Source organism: Pelodiscus sinensis, chromosome 10 (assembly GCF_052426305.1).
Source record: "Pelodiscus sinensis isolate ZL-2025 chromosome 10, ASM5242630v1, whole genome shotgun sequence".
In the NCBI taxonomy this organism is placed as follows: domain Eukaryota; kingdom Metazoa; phylum Chordata; order Testudines; family Trionychidae; genus Pelodiscus; species Pelodiscus sinensis.
In genome coordinates, this window is record NC_143061.1 from 34,926,383 (window position 1) to 34,940,899 (window position 14,517).

Sequence of the window (14,517 nt, forward strand, 5' to 3'; positions counted from 1 at the left end):
CATCTTAAGGCATGTTTTCTAATGCTTTAATCATTCTCATGGCTCTTCTGAGTCCTCTCCAATTTATCAACATCCTTCTTGCCAAATACAGAGGTAAAATAACATTTCTGATCTTCCTTGAGATTTCTCTTTTTATGCATATCAGGATTACATTAGCTATTTTGGCCACAGCATTTCACATTGGGAGCTCATGGTCAGCTAATTGTCTATCACAACCCCTAAATCTCTTTTGGAATCACTGCTTGCAAGGATAGAGTGCCCCGTGGTGAGAATGTGGCTTACATTCTTTGTTCCAAGAATCATATGTTGACATTTAGCTGTATTAAAATTCATGTTGCTTGTTTGCACACAGTTTACCAAAAGATCCAGATCTCTAATCAGTCACCTGTGCTCTTCATTATTACCACTTCTCCAATTGTTGTCATTGGCAGACGTTATCACTTATGACTGTTTTCTACTAGGTTATTGATAACACTGTTAAATAGTGAGGGCTAAGAACTTATTCCTTCAGGACCCCACTAGAAACACACCCACTTTGTGGTGATTTCCCTTTGGGGACATATATACACTGCAGCGTTATTATGAAATAGTAAGGCGAGCATCCACACAGTAAGCCCATTATTTTGAAATAACCGACTTCTTATTTCAAAATAGTAAACCCTACTTTCATAAGGAATAATGCTTATTTCAAAATAGTGTTGATGCTCTATTGCTGCTATTTCCAAATAGCTCCTCCCCAGAGTCATTCAGAGTAATTATTCCCCAGGGCTTCCTGGGACTTTAAATTGAGGTAGATCGTCTACATTAGGGGAGCTTTCCTTGGATTACTTTCTAGGCTTCTCTGTAGCGTGGATATGCTATTTCAAAATAGTTATTCTGGCAGTTATTTTTCCAAAATAACATATTTCAAAATACCCTTGTAGTGTAGACATACCCATTGAGAGTTGCATTTTGAGACCCATCTATTAGCCAATTTTTAATCCATTTAATGTATGTCATGTTAATTCTAACCCTAACCCTAATGTAAAAAAAAAAAATCAGTGTAATCCTGACAGATCTATAATTACCCAGGTCATTCTGTTTATCCTTTTCAAACATTGGCCCCTTTACTTTCTTCCATTCTTCTGGAACTCTCCCGGCACTCCAATATTTTTGAGAATCAGCATTAATGGTCCAGTGAGATACTCAGCTAGCTATTTAAAAACTTTTGTAAGCAAGTTATCTGGACATGCTGATTTAAAAAATGTCTAACTTCAGTAGCTTCTGTTTAGTATCCTCCAGCTATACTAGTGTATTGGAAATGGTGTTATCCCCTCATGGTGAGATTATAGCATCTGTATTTTTGCCAAATGCAGAGCAGAAATATTTACTGAACATGTTTCCCTTTTATGGATCATCGATACGCTTACATCCTGATTTTTTCCAGGACAGTCCTGAATTGAAATACTCTGTCACTGTGCCCCATCAAGTGAAATGTCCTGGAAAGCCCCTCCAGACATTTCACTACTTGATGGGGACACTGACTTGTGGGAAGAAGCAACCAAGGTCCTCGCACAGTACAGCAGCCTCCTCTCCCTCCCCCAGCAGAGCATGTAGGCAGCTCCATCGAAGCTTTACCAGCGGGCATCTGAGCCAGCTTCTGGTGGTATGCAACTCCTCCCTCCCCCTCTGAGACTGCTTCTACCAGGCAGGGTCTTGATCTGGCAGCACTTCTGCCACCTTCTCTGGGCCACCTTGGAGCCCCAGCAGGAGCTGCGTGGAGCCTAGCTGGGGTGCTGGAGGGCAGGGCGTGCTTGGGCTCGGCAGGTGCTGGGCCAGGTGCGCAGGCTGCACGCAGTGCTATTTTTAGTACCACAGTCCTTGTCTCAGCAGGTGGCCCTGGCTCTAGCTCTAGCTGGAGTCAAGTGAAAGCTGCACGAGACCTGTTCTGGTTAGGCTGCCCCAGCTGGAACATGCATCATGCAGCTGCCATTTGACTCCAGCTGGAGTTGGGCAGCCCGCGGGGACCTAGACCATGGCACTAAAAATAGCACCATGGGCAGCTTCTGCTCCAGTCTTAGCATGCGGTCCCGCCCTGGGAGCAGCTGGGGCCAGCACTGCAGGGGATTCTGGGGCCAGACTATGGGCCCCCTGCTCCAGCCCCTGCAAACTGATTTCCAGGTTGAAAGCAGAAGGTGTGGTAAGGGGCAGGGAGAGAACGAAGGAGGAAGTGGAGGTGAGGGGAAGAAGGGGCTTGTGCTGAGGGGAGCGGGGTGGGCAGGACAGGAGGAGGCACCAAGGGGCAGGGTGGAGAAGAGACAAATGCCAGGAGGCCAAGAGGAGACAATGAGAAAAAGGACAGGAGGGGGGACGTAAGGAAAGGTGTCAGTTGGGGAGGGACAAAGGGAGCAAGAGGGAGGAAGAGGAGAGGGGTGGAGTGGGTGCCAGGAGAAGAAGGATTGAAAGGAGGGGTGGGCATGAGGAAAGCAGGGGATGGAGCAAGTCATGTGTGAGGGCACAGAGGGCGTGAGGGGAATTGGGGCAGAGAGCGGTGAGGAGTGGGCACCAGGAAGAAAGGGAGTCGGGACATTGAGGGAAGTGGGAGGTACTAGGAAGGTGTAGGGGTAAGGGAAGGTGCAGGTGCCAGGGGATTGTGGGAGTGAAGCAGAAGGGCAGACACATGGAGTGGAGGGTCAGGCACAGCAAGTAGGTAGAGGGAGCTGTTAGGAGATGGGATGTGGAGGGGTAGCTACAGATGATCAGTGGAGCTAGAGGCGGAGTGGACACAGAGGGAAGAGAAGGGCTGGTGTGGTGGGTGGGGAGGGGTAGGTCCCGAAAGGGCTGAGGGGAGTGAGAAGGTCAGGAGCCAGGACAGCAGAGGAGGGTGAGGGGTGGGGGACAGCAGGCACCAGTGGAACAAGTGCAAATGAACTCAATACTGGTGAATGAGACAAAATTCACTCTGCTCATGGAAGGGAAATCTTAGAGGGAACACTTTCCCCAGCCTCTCCCCCTGAGTTAATGCAATGCAAATTGGATTAATGCAATTGCAGGATAGTTGCATAGGGAGTCCGGGGGGGGGGGGGGGGGGGGGGGGGCAAACTCATCCCTATTGGTAGGAGGACAGTGTGAGGAGTTCTTAGAGGGGTCACGTGACACCTTTAACTTATGGTAACTTGTCCATCTTGACCCCAGGAATACTACCTCCAGGGGTGGAACTTCTTGTGGCAGGGGGTGTGGCTAATGGGGGTCCGGAGGCGTGACTAACATCCCTAGTCGTGGTTCAGAAAATATGATCACTGTAATTATTGATAATGCTACCATTGCTGTGTTTGTTGAACATGTCGGAATTCTTTTTGTATTGAATATATTTGAAAAACTTCTCTTTGTCCATAATTCTGGTCTCCTTGTGTGCTTTCACTTCCCATATAAATTTTCTACAATTCCTAACTTCTGACTACTGTTCACTATAAGCTATGAACTTATAGGGTGGTGTGAGTCCCCTTATGATTCATGAGAATTGGCTTATGAATATGCATAACTCAAATATGCTTTATGCAAAACAGGCCATGAACATATCAATTTTACAGTTACAATCTGCATATCATATTTTTGTGCATGTGTCATTATTGAATGTGAAGTTAGAAATATGACATGTGAATCTGTTTATAGTTCTAAATGTGTTAATGAGGATCATTAGTGATACTGCAGGTTTTAATGACTCAGTACTCAAACCAATGTTTTGTGAATGGTCATGTTTGTCCTGTAAGCCCAAACTATGGTTTGTCATAGAAAGACATGTGACCATTCTACCTAGTATTGGGAATCCATCTTGAACTTGGTGTTTTACCAAGGAGATGGGGAATACCGAACAAAGGGTTCCCAAGCTGGAGGAAGATCTGCTTAAGCAATGAGAAGCAATCAGTCTTTTGTCTTCAGCTGTCCTTTTGAAGCTGCCTGGTCTACCCTAAGAGGATATCTGACAGCAAAGAACTGTGAAGAAGCTATTGAACCACCTCAAAGTAAAAGATAATTCTGATTTTAAGCTTTAACCTGAGATGAAAACAGCTGTTTAGGGTAAGAATTTGAATGTAACCAACTGCTTAGTGGATTACAACTAGTCAGGTTGTGTTTTTGTTCATTTTAATTTAATAAAGTGCTTTGATCTGATTTGTTTTCACTTTTAACCATTTACATTCTATTTTTTTTATACTTAACTGTACACAAGTGCTTTTATTAAGTCTAGGGACATCAACATGTACAAGACTACACAATTATCGTTTAATCCTGTCGACTACATGCATTTCCTTTCCTCCTTGCCGCTTCAGGGGCGGGGAGGCGGGAGCCGGCTTAAAGCATGAGCATTGGATCTGCCTCCCACCCTTGCAGGGAGCCAGCTTTTAAGCAGCTCTCCGCGTGTGCCACTTTATTAACCTGCCTCCCCTCCCTTGCTGCCTCCTACAGAGGCAGTGGGGAGGGGGCTAGGCAGGAGCCAGTGCTAGGGTGGGGCTGGCTTAAAAGCTGGCTCCCCCCAGCACTGGATCCACAGTGTTGCCTTTCCCCCTGTCTTCCTCCCACCCCCGTGCTGCTGCTTCCATCCCACGGAGCAGCCTCTGTCCGCAGTGAGTCTGGGCCCACTGCAGACAGAGGCTGTTCGGTGGCTGCAGCCCCTGTCCGTGGGGGATCTGAGCTGATAGAGAGGCAGCAGCGCAATGTGGCAGGGGGCTCCTTGGGAGTGGGGCTAGGTCCGCACTGGTTGCCGCCCTGACCCCAGAGACTATTGAATAGTCATGTAACTGCTAAATTTGATGTGGTTACACAACAATTTAATTACACCTAGTATAAATAATTGTTTCCTGGGGTGGGGGGAACCATTGTGCATAATCTCTCTTTCATTGATAAAGGGGGGTAGCTGTATAAGCTTTCTTTGTATAAAACTTTTACACAAGGTAAGACTTATTTGGTGTTTCAATTCCAATTAGGAGTTGGTTTCCTGGGTGCTGAGCCCTTGAAAATGAGTTCTTCCAGAGCGAAACTGGTTCAGGATCTGCATTGCTCTGCAGGGAGGGCAGTAATTCCAACTCTGTGGCTTGTCTGGGGAGAGCAGAGGATCTGGCTCAGCATGACATGGGGCTGGGGAGCCCGATAGAGCAGGAAGTCAGGCATCAGTGGCATGATCAGCACACCAGGGGACAACTGTAAGGGGACTTCTGTGATTTCAGCCTGACACAGGTGGCCTCCCAGGAGAGATTCAGATGCTGCCCAGCTGATGAGCAGACTACCCACAGCCAGCAGCAATGTTTCTACTGGTGGTGCACATCTGTACGTGTCTCAGTGCACAAGTTTATTCCACGCATGGATGGAAAAAATAGAGGGAACACTGCTTCTGACGTCTATATTGCTATCAACTTCCCCTTTTTGTGTTTGTTAGTATATTATTTTTAATAGATGCTTTCACTTACCCTCTAGCATGGCTAGGATTTTTATCCATTATGGGCTTCTTTCTCAGTTGTGGGATATGGCTTTTTGTGCCTCCAGAAAGGTGTTTTAAAATTATTCCCAATTATCATTCACCTTTCTTATTAAAATCTTAATTCCAATAGGTTTGGTTGATGATTATTTTAAATTTTAAATTGGCCCTGTTAAAGAACCGTGTGTGTGTGTGTGTGTGTGTGTGTGGCACATTATAAATGTGAGGAGTATTCTTGTGCTGCTAATTGCCTATCTCCTCCCAGTAAGCATATTAAAGTGTAATTTATTTTCTTTTCAAAAATAGTTTAAAGTTTAGTTCATTCTGAATATTGTTTTACTCAGACTTTTTTCTTTAAAAACAAAAGTTACCCCTACCTCCCCTCTCCCCTCCAAAAAAATCTTAACAGGCAGATTTTTATAGTTCACTCTTAGATTTCTATGCAGGGTAGTTTTAAACATCCAAGTGGCTTGTGTCTGACTGTGAACTAATGAAATGTTCTGTTTTCGTGTGTGTGGTTTTTTTTTTTTTTTTTTTTTTTAAACCTGAATCTTGGAGTGGGGGAACCTTGCTCAATTGACCCCACGTTTGGCTCACTGATCCTACTATAGATACGGAAGATTTCAAAAGATTTCAAAACACTCTGTATGAACATGCAGATTTTAGAGAATGAAGTTATCCTAAACAGGAAAGGGTTCCCAAGTTTAGGTGAAGCAGAGCTGGAGTGGCATTATATTGTGTACGAAATTAGAGTGATTGGAAGAGAGGCATTCTAAGTACACCATGCTACTGATGGATGTGTAGAAGTGTGAAGTGGCCCATTCATTTCAATGAGATGTTCTCATCTGAAAGAGAATACTCCATAGAAATAAAAGAAGCCTGAAACTGTAGCTCCAAGATGTGTGAACTACTCTGCATCAATGGATCTGACTCACTTGGAGGAGGACAGGAGGGAGACACCCTAGAAAGCCAGTGTCTTCCCCCTCCCCTCCCCCTTCCTGCCACCCCATCTACAAGCACAGATAAAAGTCAAAGGAATCTTTATTATTTTAATGTAATTCGGTCTTAACAGTAATGTGAAATGAAGCAACACCATTTTAAAATTAGCACTGGGGAAATGACCAGTATGTGATGCATGGTACAGTAACATTTTCTTTTTCAAAAAGGTTATTCTGGCACAAGATATTGTACATAGAAAGGTTTGATACCTTGGTGGAACACCAGTCATCCTGAAATACATTTTTGTATCAAGATAGATCTCAGAACTATTTACTGGCACAGTCAAGCAATCATGGCAGGTGTTTGGAATTTTGTTTTAGGTTTCTCTAAAACTGGTAAACATTTCATGCAGTTTTGATGTAAGAACAATATTCATGTTACACTATTATCTTCAAAAAGTGTATTAGCCTCAGACAAGCATTGAAGAATGTTGCTGCAGGATAACTAAATGAGGCAGAAGAGTTGCATGGCATGTATGTTTCAACTTTCCGTGCTATTAAGGAGAGTGTGTTGGTTTGTTTCCCCCCTCCCCACTGCATGCTCATGTTTGTTAGTACATCTCTTCAGTCACATGCATGTACTTAGTCACAGGTTCTTCATATTTTGTCAAGGTGTGAGTGGTAGGAGGTTCATACCTTTGCAAGATATTCGGCTGTTTACGTACTTACAGTAATTGGCACAAATAGATGACATCTGCAATGCACAGATTACTTGAATTGTTGCTCTCTTCTTTGAAAAAGGAAATGTAGTCCTCTGTGAGAGAAGTAGGAACACAATATTAGACCTTGTGTTCCTGCATATTTATAACTGGAATGGATGGAATATTGTACATGGACTACTTATTTCATCTTCCAAGTGCATACAGAAGCAAGCTTTACATGCAGGCAGTTTGTAAGTGCTTTTTCACAATGACAGCCACATCATTTTGTTTTTCATGGCTTTGTCCTGCATCACCAACCAAGTTTTGATGAGCAACACATGTAGCATGCAATTTCATGCTTTGCTCCTAGGCCTCTTTCATATGTTGCGTTGTCTGAAACAATAGCTGTGATCTAAGCAAAACTTCATATTTATCCAGTGTTTCCCATGCTGCTTGGCTAATAGTCTTAAAGTTCATAGTTGTGCCCCACAGTTCAACAGAAATACATTTAATTTCAGTTCATGTTTACATAATGGTTTACTGAAAACTATCAACATGTTGATCAGCATCTGTGGTCTCATTGACGACACTGTCAGTTCAGTCTTTAGCTTTTCTTTTTCTTTTACATAATTTTCACATACTTTTGGCAAATAACCATCTATGGAAATTCTAACTTGGTATGATTTCACCATTTTTCAGGTTACATTCTAAATACTCCTTTAGGCTAGAGATACAAAATCCTGTTTAATTGGCTAACCGGCGGCAGTGCGGGCACTCCAGCCCTCTGGAGTGGCCTCCTCACCAGCTGCTTGGCTGGAACTGCAGCCTGACCATAGGAGCTTCTGCTTATAGCCTTTCCCCCTGCCACATGCAGGAGTTGCTCTGACATCCTGATTGGAGCAGCCCCTGCCTGCAGGTGCTTGGGCCCATCATGGACAGGGACTGCCCCAGCCAGGATGCCCCACAGGCAGGAGCTGCTCCCACATCTCGGCTGGAGCAGCCCCTGCTTGCAGGGCACCCGGGCTGTCCAGAGGCAGGTGCTGCGCTAGAGCAGCCCCTGTCCTGAGGGATGGCCCCATGGGGCTCGAGAAGCCTTCTGCCTGGAGTAGGTGGGGAGTTGCTCCAGCTGCACCGGTTAACCAATTAAACTTTCACATCCCTACTTTAAGCTACATCATCAGGTGCTTTTGATGGCAGATTTGCTGAAAAGAATTTCAGTAACCCTTAAAAAGTTCAGTTTGTCTTGGAAGTTGTTCCTCTGTTTCCTCAGACATTTGATGAAATTGCTTGAACTTCTTGATTTCAGCTCTCTTCAGATTTCAAGACCTCTGTTTTTTACATTTGGGGGATGCTGGCTTCAAATGTTTATCACAGCTTGCCTAAGTAGAATCTACTTGTTATTCTTTATGTTGGGAGGGGTGGGAGGAATAAATCTCCACTTTTAGGAAGCTACTTTTGAGATATCCTAGCACTTGTATGTGTGATATTTTATCTGTTACTAACACTGTAGTTTTAGATCTTATTCTCTGCTTGCAAAGTAGCATTATGCTTTGCAGTGTTGCTATGGAAGGCAGCTGACTTGTCTACCATAAATTATGTAATTCATAATTTGCACAGCTATGAAAAATGCAACATAATTTAACCAATACGTACTTTTTTCAGAAGGCAAGTTCAGTGCACCTGTTTAGTATTCCCGAACTTTTCTCTAAGATGATTCACCTTAATTGTCTTTTTTTTTGTTTGTTTTTTGACCCTACTGTGATCAAAATCTGTATGTGGAGGGGAAGAGAGGTAGGCCAATGTCTTTCTTGTCCTTGTCCTGCAGAAACAAATGGTTATACAGGCAGTCGCCGGGTTACATGGATCCGACTTATATCGGATCCCTACTTACAAAGAGGGTGAGGCAACCCCGCACTAGCCGCGCCCCCCCCCCCAGCAGACCACAGAGATGCGCCGCGGTCCCACCACCCACGTCCTCCGCGGCTTTTCTCAGCAGACACCTCAGCTTCAGAATAAAGGACTGAGGGAAGTGAGATGTGGGAGAATAAAACTGAGCTCTGGAGAAATGTTTGGCTAGAGTTTCCCGTACAATATGTACCAGTTCCAACTTACATACAAATTCAACTTAAGAACAAACCTACAGTCCCTATCTTGTACGTAACCCGGGGACTGCCTGTATATAAAATAACATGCATCCTGTTACCTTTATTCAACTAACAATATGCCCTCTTGTCTAATAAGTTACTACTTACATGAAATTCTTTTAAAAGAGGCTTTTCAACCAGCATTGCTGAGATTCTCCTTTCATAAGAGCAAACAGGCTGGCAACTTGTCTCCCCAGATGGATGCATGGGCACATCTCTGCACTCCTAGCTATATTAGACCAGTCCTTGGTTTTCCATCCCCCCGTTTTGTTCACTGTTCCTGTTAATTTCTTGTTCTAGAGTCCTCACAGTATCTTTGTTAGCGTTCGACTCAGAATACAAGTAGACTTCTCTTCTAAAACATACAATACAAACTATTCAGTCAGGAAGATAAGGCTACGTCTACACTGAGTTTTGCCAGAAGAGGCAAAGAAAATGAAGCGCAGATTAGCATCTTCTCGTGCTTCATTTGCATAATCTCTTCCGATCTGTTTCTGTGCAAAAACAAGCATTGTGGATGTTTCCTTTTTGCGCAAAACCCCCTTTTTATGCAAGGCCCTTATGCCTCAAAAAAGGAGGTGGTATGATCTTGCACAAGGGTTTTTTTGCGCAAAAAGGCAAGATCCACACTGCTTGTTTTTGCACAGAAACAGATTGGAAGAGATTATGCAAATGAAGCACGAGGATGCTAATCTGCGCTTCATTTTCTTTGCCTCTTCTGGCAAAAGTCATAGTGTAGACGTAGCCTAAGAGTGTCTCCCTTTTTCTGTTGAAACGGATCACCCGCCTTTAATTTCAAGGCTTTAAGATTTTCAGGGTATACATCTCACTATGTATTATCCCTATATACCTTTTGCAAAATTATGATAACCAGTGAGACTCAGGTTTTCAGTAGAAATCTTACAATTCAGGGGTGGAGAACCTTTTTTGGATTCAGGGGCCACTGACTCAAAGTAACATCAGTTGGGGGCCGCACACAAGTGAGAAGCAAAAATACGCAAAACAAACCCTTACTAAGGTGGCCCCCAACTGAGAAGGAGAAAGACACTCCCTATATTCCCCTATCACACCAGAGCCTATGAGGTCCCAGGCTAGTAGGATTTGTGTACTCCAGCCCCATTGTCGGCTCCCCAATACTGGTGGGGAGAGCCCTGAGCCATGGGGGCTAGATCCAGACAAGCCGGGGCTGCATCAGGCCCCCAGACCTCAGGTGCCCCACCCCTGCCTTACATGATACTTTTTGGTGAACTAGGATGTAAATATCAGACCCAAGGGGTCCTTGAAACTTTTATGGACACTCGTGCCCTCTGCTAGTTGGTATCGAGGTATTCTTCTCTACTGGCACAATGGCACATGCACAGATTTCATAGTCAAAGTCTCAGAGGAAGCGAAGCAAGAGAGATTTCCTGTGGGTTTTGGAATGGATTAATCATCTCCCTACAGACTGGGGTGTCTAAAGAACACTTTGAAGTATTGCTCTGTAACTGCCCCATGTAAACCCTGCTGGCAAATGAGGTACTTTTTAGCATGCCAGAGAATATACACAGGGCAATTAGACTGCAGTGTTTTAGAGTGCTCTACAAAATACTCCTCCTAGTTACCAACATAGACTCCAGGACCCAGCTAAGTCTAAGGGAATGAGCCCCCTCTTTTAACCACCATGGAGAAACGGGGGGAAGAAGTGGAGATTTGCTTGGGGGGTGGAAGAGAGATAGGAAGCTAAGTAAGGGGAGCTACTGAGACTAAGCAGCTGGTGCTCAGTACTGCCCTCCCACTCTTTGGTTGCTTTATTTAAAACAGTTTAAAACAAAGAAAGGTATATGTAGGTGATGAATTGAACTGACTTTCTGGTCTCTGTATCCTTCAACTTAGAATGAGTAGATCTCATGTTTAGTTTGCATTCATGGACTGGTAGAAGAAAACAAAATTTCTTGCCTTTGGGGGGGGGGACTCCCAGGCAGTGTTGCAACTGGCGATGTGAAAGTGTAACTATGTAAACAGTTAACCTATGAGCCTGGCCTCATCGGTTAATGTTGATGGTTACATGCAGACTGCTAGTATGCATGTAATAGCTCCTGGGGAGCCGCCTGCCGTCCCACACTGCTGCTTCTCTATCAGAGACAATGGTATGGGGAGCCGGCTCCCTAGGAGCCAACTGCCATCCCCCATATAATGGCTGAAATTTTCATTATTTACACCCTTACTTAATTACACTCACTTTAACATCCCAAGGTTCAGCTTTAAATAGTCCTTGAACTGAACAAGTTGAATAACCTGAAATGCAGAAGATTCTCTCTATCTTCAGAAGGACTGCTGCTGTTGAAAGCTGGTTTAACAGTTCAATAACTTCCGGTTCCAGGTGCTTACAGTGGTTTTTACCAGTTCAGTGGTTTTGACTTTCTTTAAAACTTAGCAGCAAATACAAAATATTTAAGAGTATGTATATAATTTAGATTTGAATAGATTATCATAAATTTAGGCCTTGCCATGTTTATCAGTTTCTAATTTAAAGAGTGTTATTGTTTTTAAAAGCCCTCTATCTAAATAAAAATCTAATCTTGTGACTTTTTAAATTAGTTTTATATTTTTATCAACTTTGCAGTGTTCATTAGTAATCTGTATTCAATTTTTTTCAGTAACCTCCAATTTTAGAATTGTTTCTTTATAAAACTACTTGAAATTTTCATATGCAACTCAGAGTAGTGGTCACTTATTTGTGGGAGCTTACTTCAGGTAATGCTCAGCACAGCAGAGAGAGACAATACATCATATATCCTCTTCATATTGCTGCTTCTGAAAATGCACCGGTGGTACAATCTACATGATGGAAGCTTCTCCAAGTGCTGCCTAGCAAAGGAGCACTTGCACACATTCTTCTTCCCCTTAGAATTCAAATGTTCGGGAGGTGAGCTATAAAAGGAAGCATGGTACCTGGAATATCAGAAATTGACCTCTCTGGATTTGATGAACCTGGATTATTTTTTCTTGTTGGGACTTAAAAAGAAGGCCTGAAAAAATGCCAGAACACGTTTTGCATATGTTTTTAAATGTGAGGTCTAGAATCTCAGGTCTTTTCTCTGTTGTTTTTGCTGAAAGTCGGTAGGTGGTTTAGAGAACATTTATCAGTTAGAGAGAATTAATTCAGTTCCGATTTCTGATAAATGTGCACTGTCTATACCCAAGTTGGGGTTTTGGTTTCTTCATTCACTAATAAAATCCTCTAGTAGAAGTAGTAGTAGTAGTAGTAGTTAATTGGGCCCTTAATGATACCACCTTATTGTTCATAGCTATTATAAATCATATTGTGCTCCCAGTGCCGTTGCAAAATGTGACTCAAGGCAATGTTGATGTTTAATCTGTTGTTGAAAATTATAACTACATAAGACAGCCATTTACAGTCTACTGGGTAAATAATAGTGATGTTCTTCAGGAATTCATTTCAGTTATATAAGGTGTTAAAATCTGTCTTAACAGGATGTACATTTTGAAGATGAAAAAGGATAACTTATGGTTTTACAGAATATAAAGAAATACTGCCTGGCATGACGGCGAAAAATGTAAGTATTACAAGCTGAAAGGTCTACAAGTTACTCTGGCCTTTTGAATTTGGCCAGGAATTATCATATTAGTGCGAATTATCATATACGACTACTGTGTGCATGAGAATCTCCTATGGTGAAATTATAATAGCTTCCCCAATATTTTGAAAATATTTATCTTTTCACAGACCATAAAAGAATTAGCTTGATTAGTTTACAGGTTTTTCTGAACATTTCTGTTAGACTTAGCCTTTGTGCTGCCGGTTAAGAATTAAGTCTTGCATTTATTTCTGAAAACGTGTTTCGTAGTCTTTTTTTTTTTTTTTTGTATGTTGTGATTGAGTTCTGCAGACTGTCTGAAATTTCTATTAAAAGTTCTCTCTTCTGTGCTTTGGTTCCCTGCAGTTTACTGACTAGTTAAATGTTTTAACAGAGCACTGCTATCACAGGTGTTTGAGGTTATGAAGCTTAAATCTTGATGTTTTCATTTTCCATCCAATCTTTCCTTTTTATTTCTACAGCTGAAAACTTACTCTAAGCTTTGTGTCTCATGTTGTTTGTTGCAATCTTTCCTGTGATATTCCTAACACCTATATCTTCCTCTTTTGGTTCATACAAAATGCACTTGCCATGCTTCTTTTCCCAGAGCTTTCATCATATCACTCTTGTTTTGAACACAGTAAAACTCCAGTGGTCCAGCATCCAATGGTCTGGCACCATCTGGAACCCGGAAGTGCTCCGGGCAGCCGGACAATTGAAGCTGCTCTGCCCCCGGCTTCCCCGAGTCAGCCGCTGGTCAGCTTCAGCAGCGGCTGAATCGGGGAAGCCAGGGGCAGAGTAGCTGGGGTACTTCCGGGTTGGTCCCGCAGCGCCGAGGGGCGCATCCTCCTCCCCCACTCCACTCCACTCCAGACCCCTCATAGCCCCCACTTCCGATAGTCTGGCATATCTGATAATCTGGCACCCCCTGGGTTCTAAAGGTGCCGGATTATCGGAAATTTACTGTACTTCCGCTGGCACCTCAGTTTTCCATTCTGTCAAATTCAAGTTTCTTGTTATCACTTTTAAGGTCCCTCATATATCTCTCCCCTTCCCTGTTTAATCTACATTTGAATTTGGCTTCCTGCCCATTTCCTCCTGTCTGCTAATGATACCAGCCTTGAGCACCCTTGTCTGCTTCCTTACTCATGAAACACTCTTTCTGAACTGCTACTCCCTTATCTTTCAAATCCCTTTTGAAGTCTGTGCCATGACACCTCCCCTGAACAAGACACAATCAGACAAATAACTGCTTTCTATTGAATTTTAAAGAGGAAAATATTTTCTAGTGAGTTAGAACCATTCATTTTTTTCCTGTGTAACTGTGCTTTGATTGCCAATTAACTCCAGCTACTTGAAAATGGTTGCAATTGCTACTCTGCACACTTCACAAACGTTATCCTCTGGTAAACTTATGAACGTTTGCATCCTGCAGCAGATGCATGGAGTGCAGCCAAGAGATGAGCATTTATGATCTTGTTTAGTCAACTCAGATCTGGTAATCTGTTAACTCAGGATAAAATAGAATCAAAAACTTCAGTCTAGACACATCCCAACAGTTAAGACTGTAATTATTTCAAGTTAGTTTATAACTGTTTGTAAACTCTCTCTGTTTGACTGTGCAGCACAGTAGGAACTAATCCTGAATGGGTCATCACTGCATACAAATAAGAAGGGTACAAACAATTTGTTCTTGGTAGTTCTCAT

General features: G+C 43.1%; 1 protein-coding gene across 6 annotated transcripts in view; it reads left to right on the forward strand.

The window, feature by feature from the left end:
* The window catches only part of TFDP2 (transcription factor Dp-2), a 192,721-nt gene that overhangs the window by 22,448 nt on the left and 155,756 nt on the right, over positions 1 to 14,517 (forward strand). For 4 of the 6 annotated variants that reach the window (XM_075937643.2, XM_075937644.2, XM_075937647.2 and 1 more), the window contains exon 2: positions 12,707 to 12,789. The exons of the other annotated variants lie outside the window; for them this stretch is intronic. In XM_075937643.2, coding sequence (XP_075793758.1) covers positions 12,775 to 12,789 — 15 coding nt within the window. In that variant the 5' untranslated portion in view covers positions 12,707 to 12,774. The remainder of the gene's footprint in view (positions 1 to 12,706; positions 12,790 to 14,517) is intronic. 6 annotated transcript variants of the gene reach the window in all.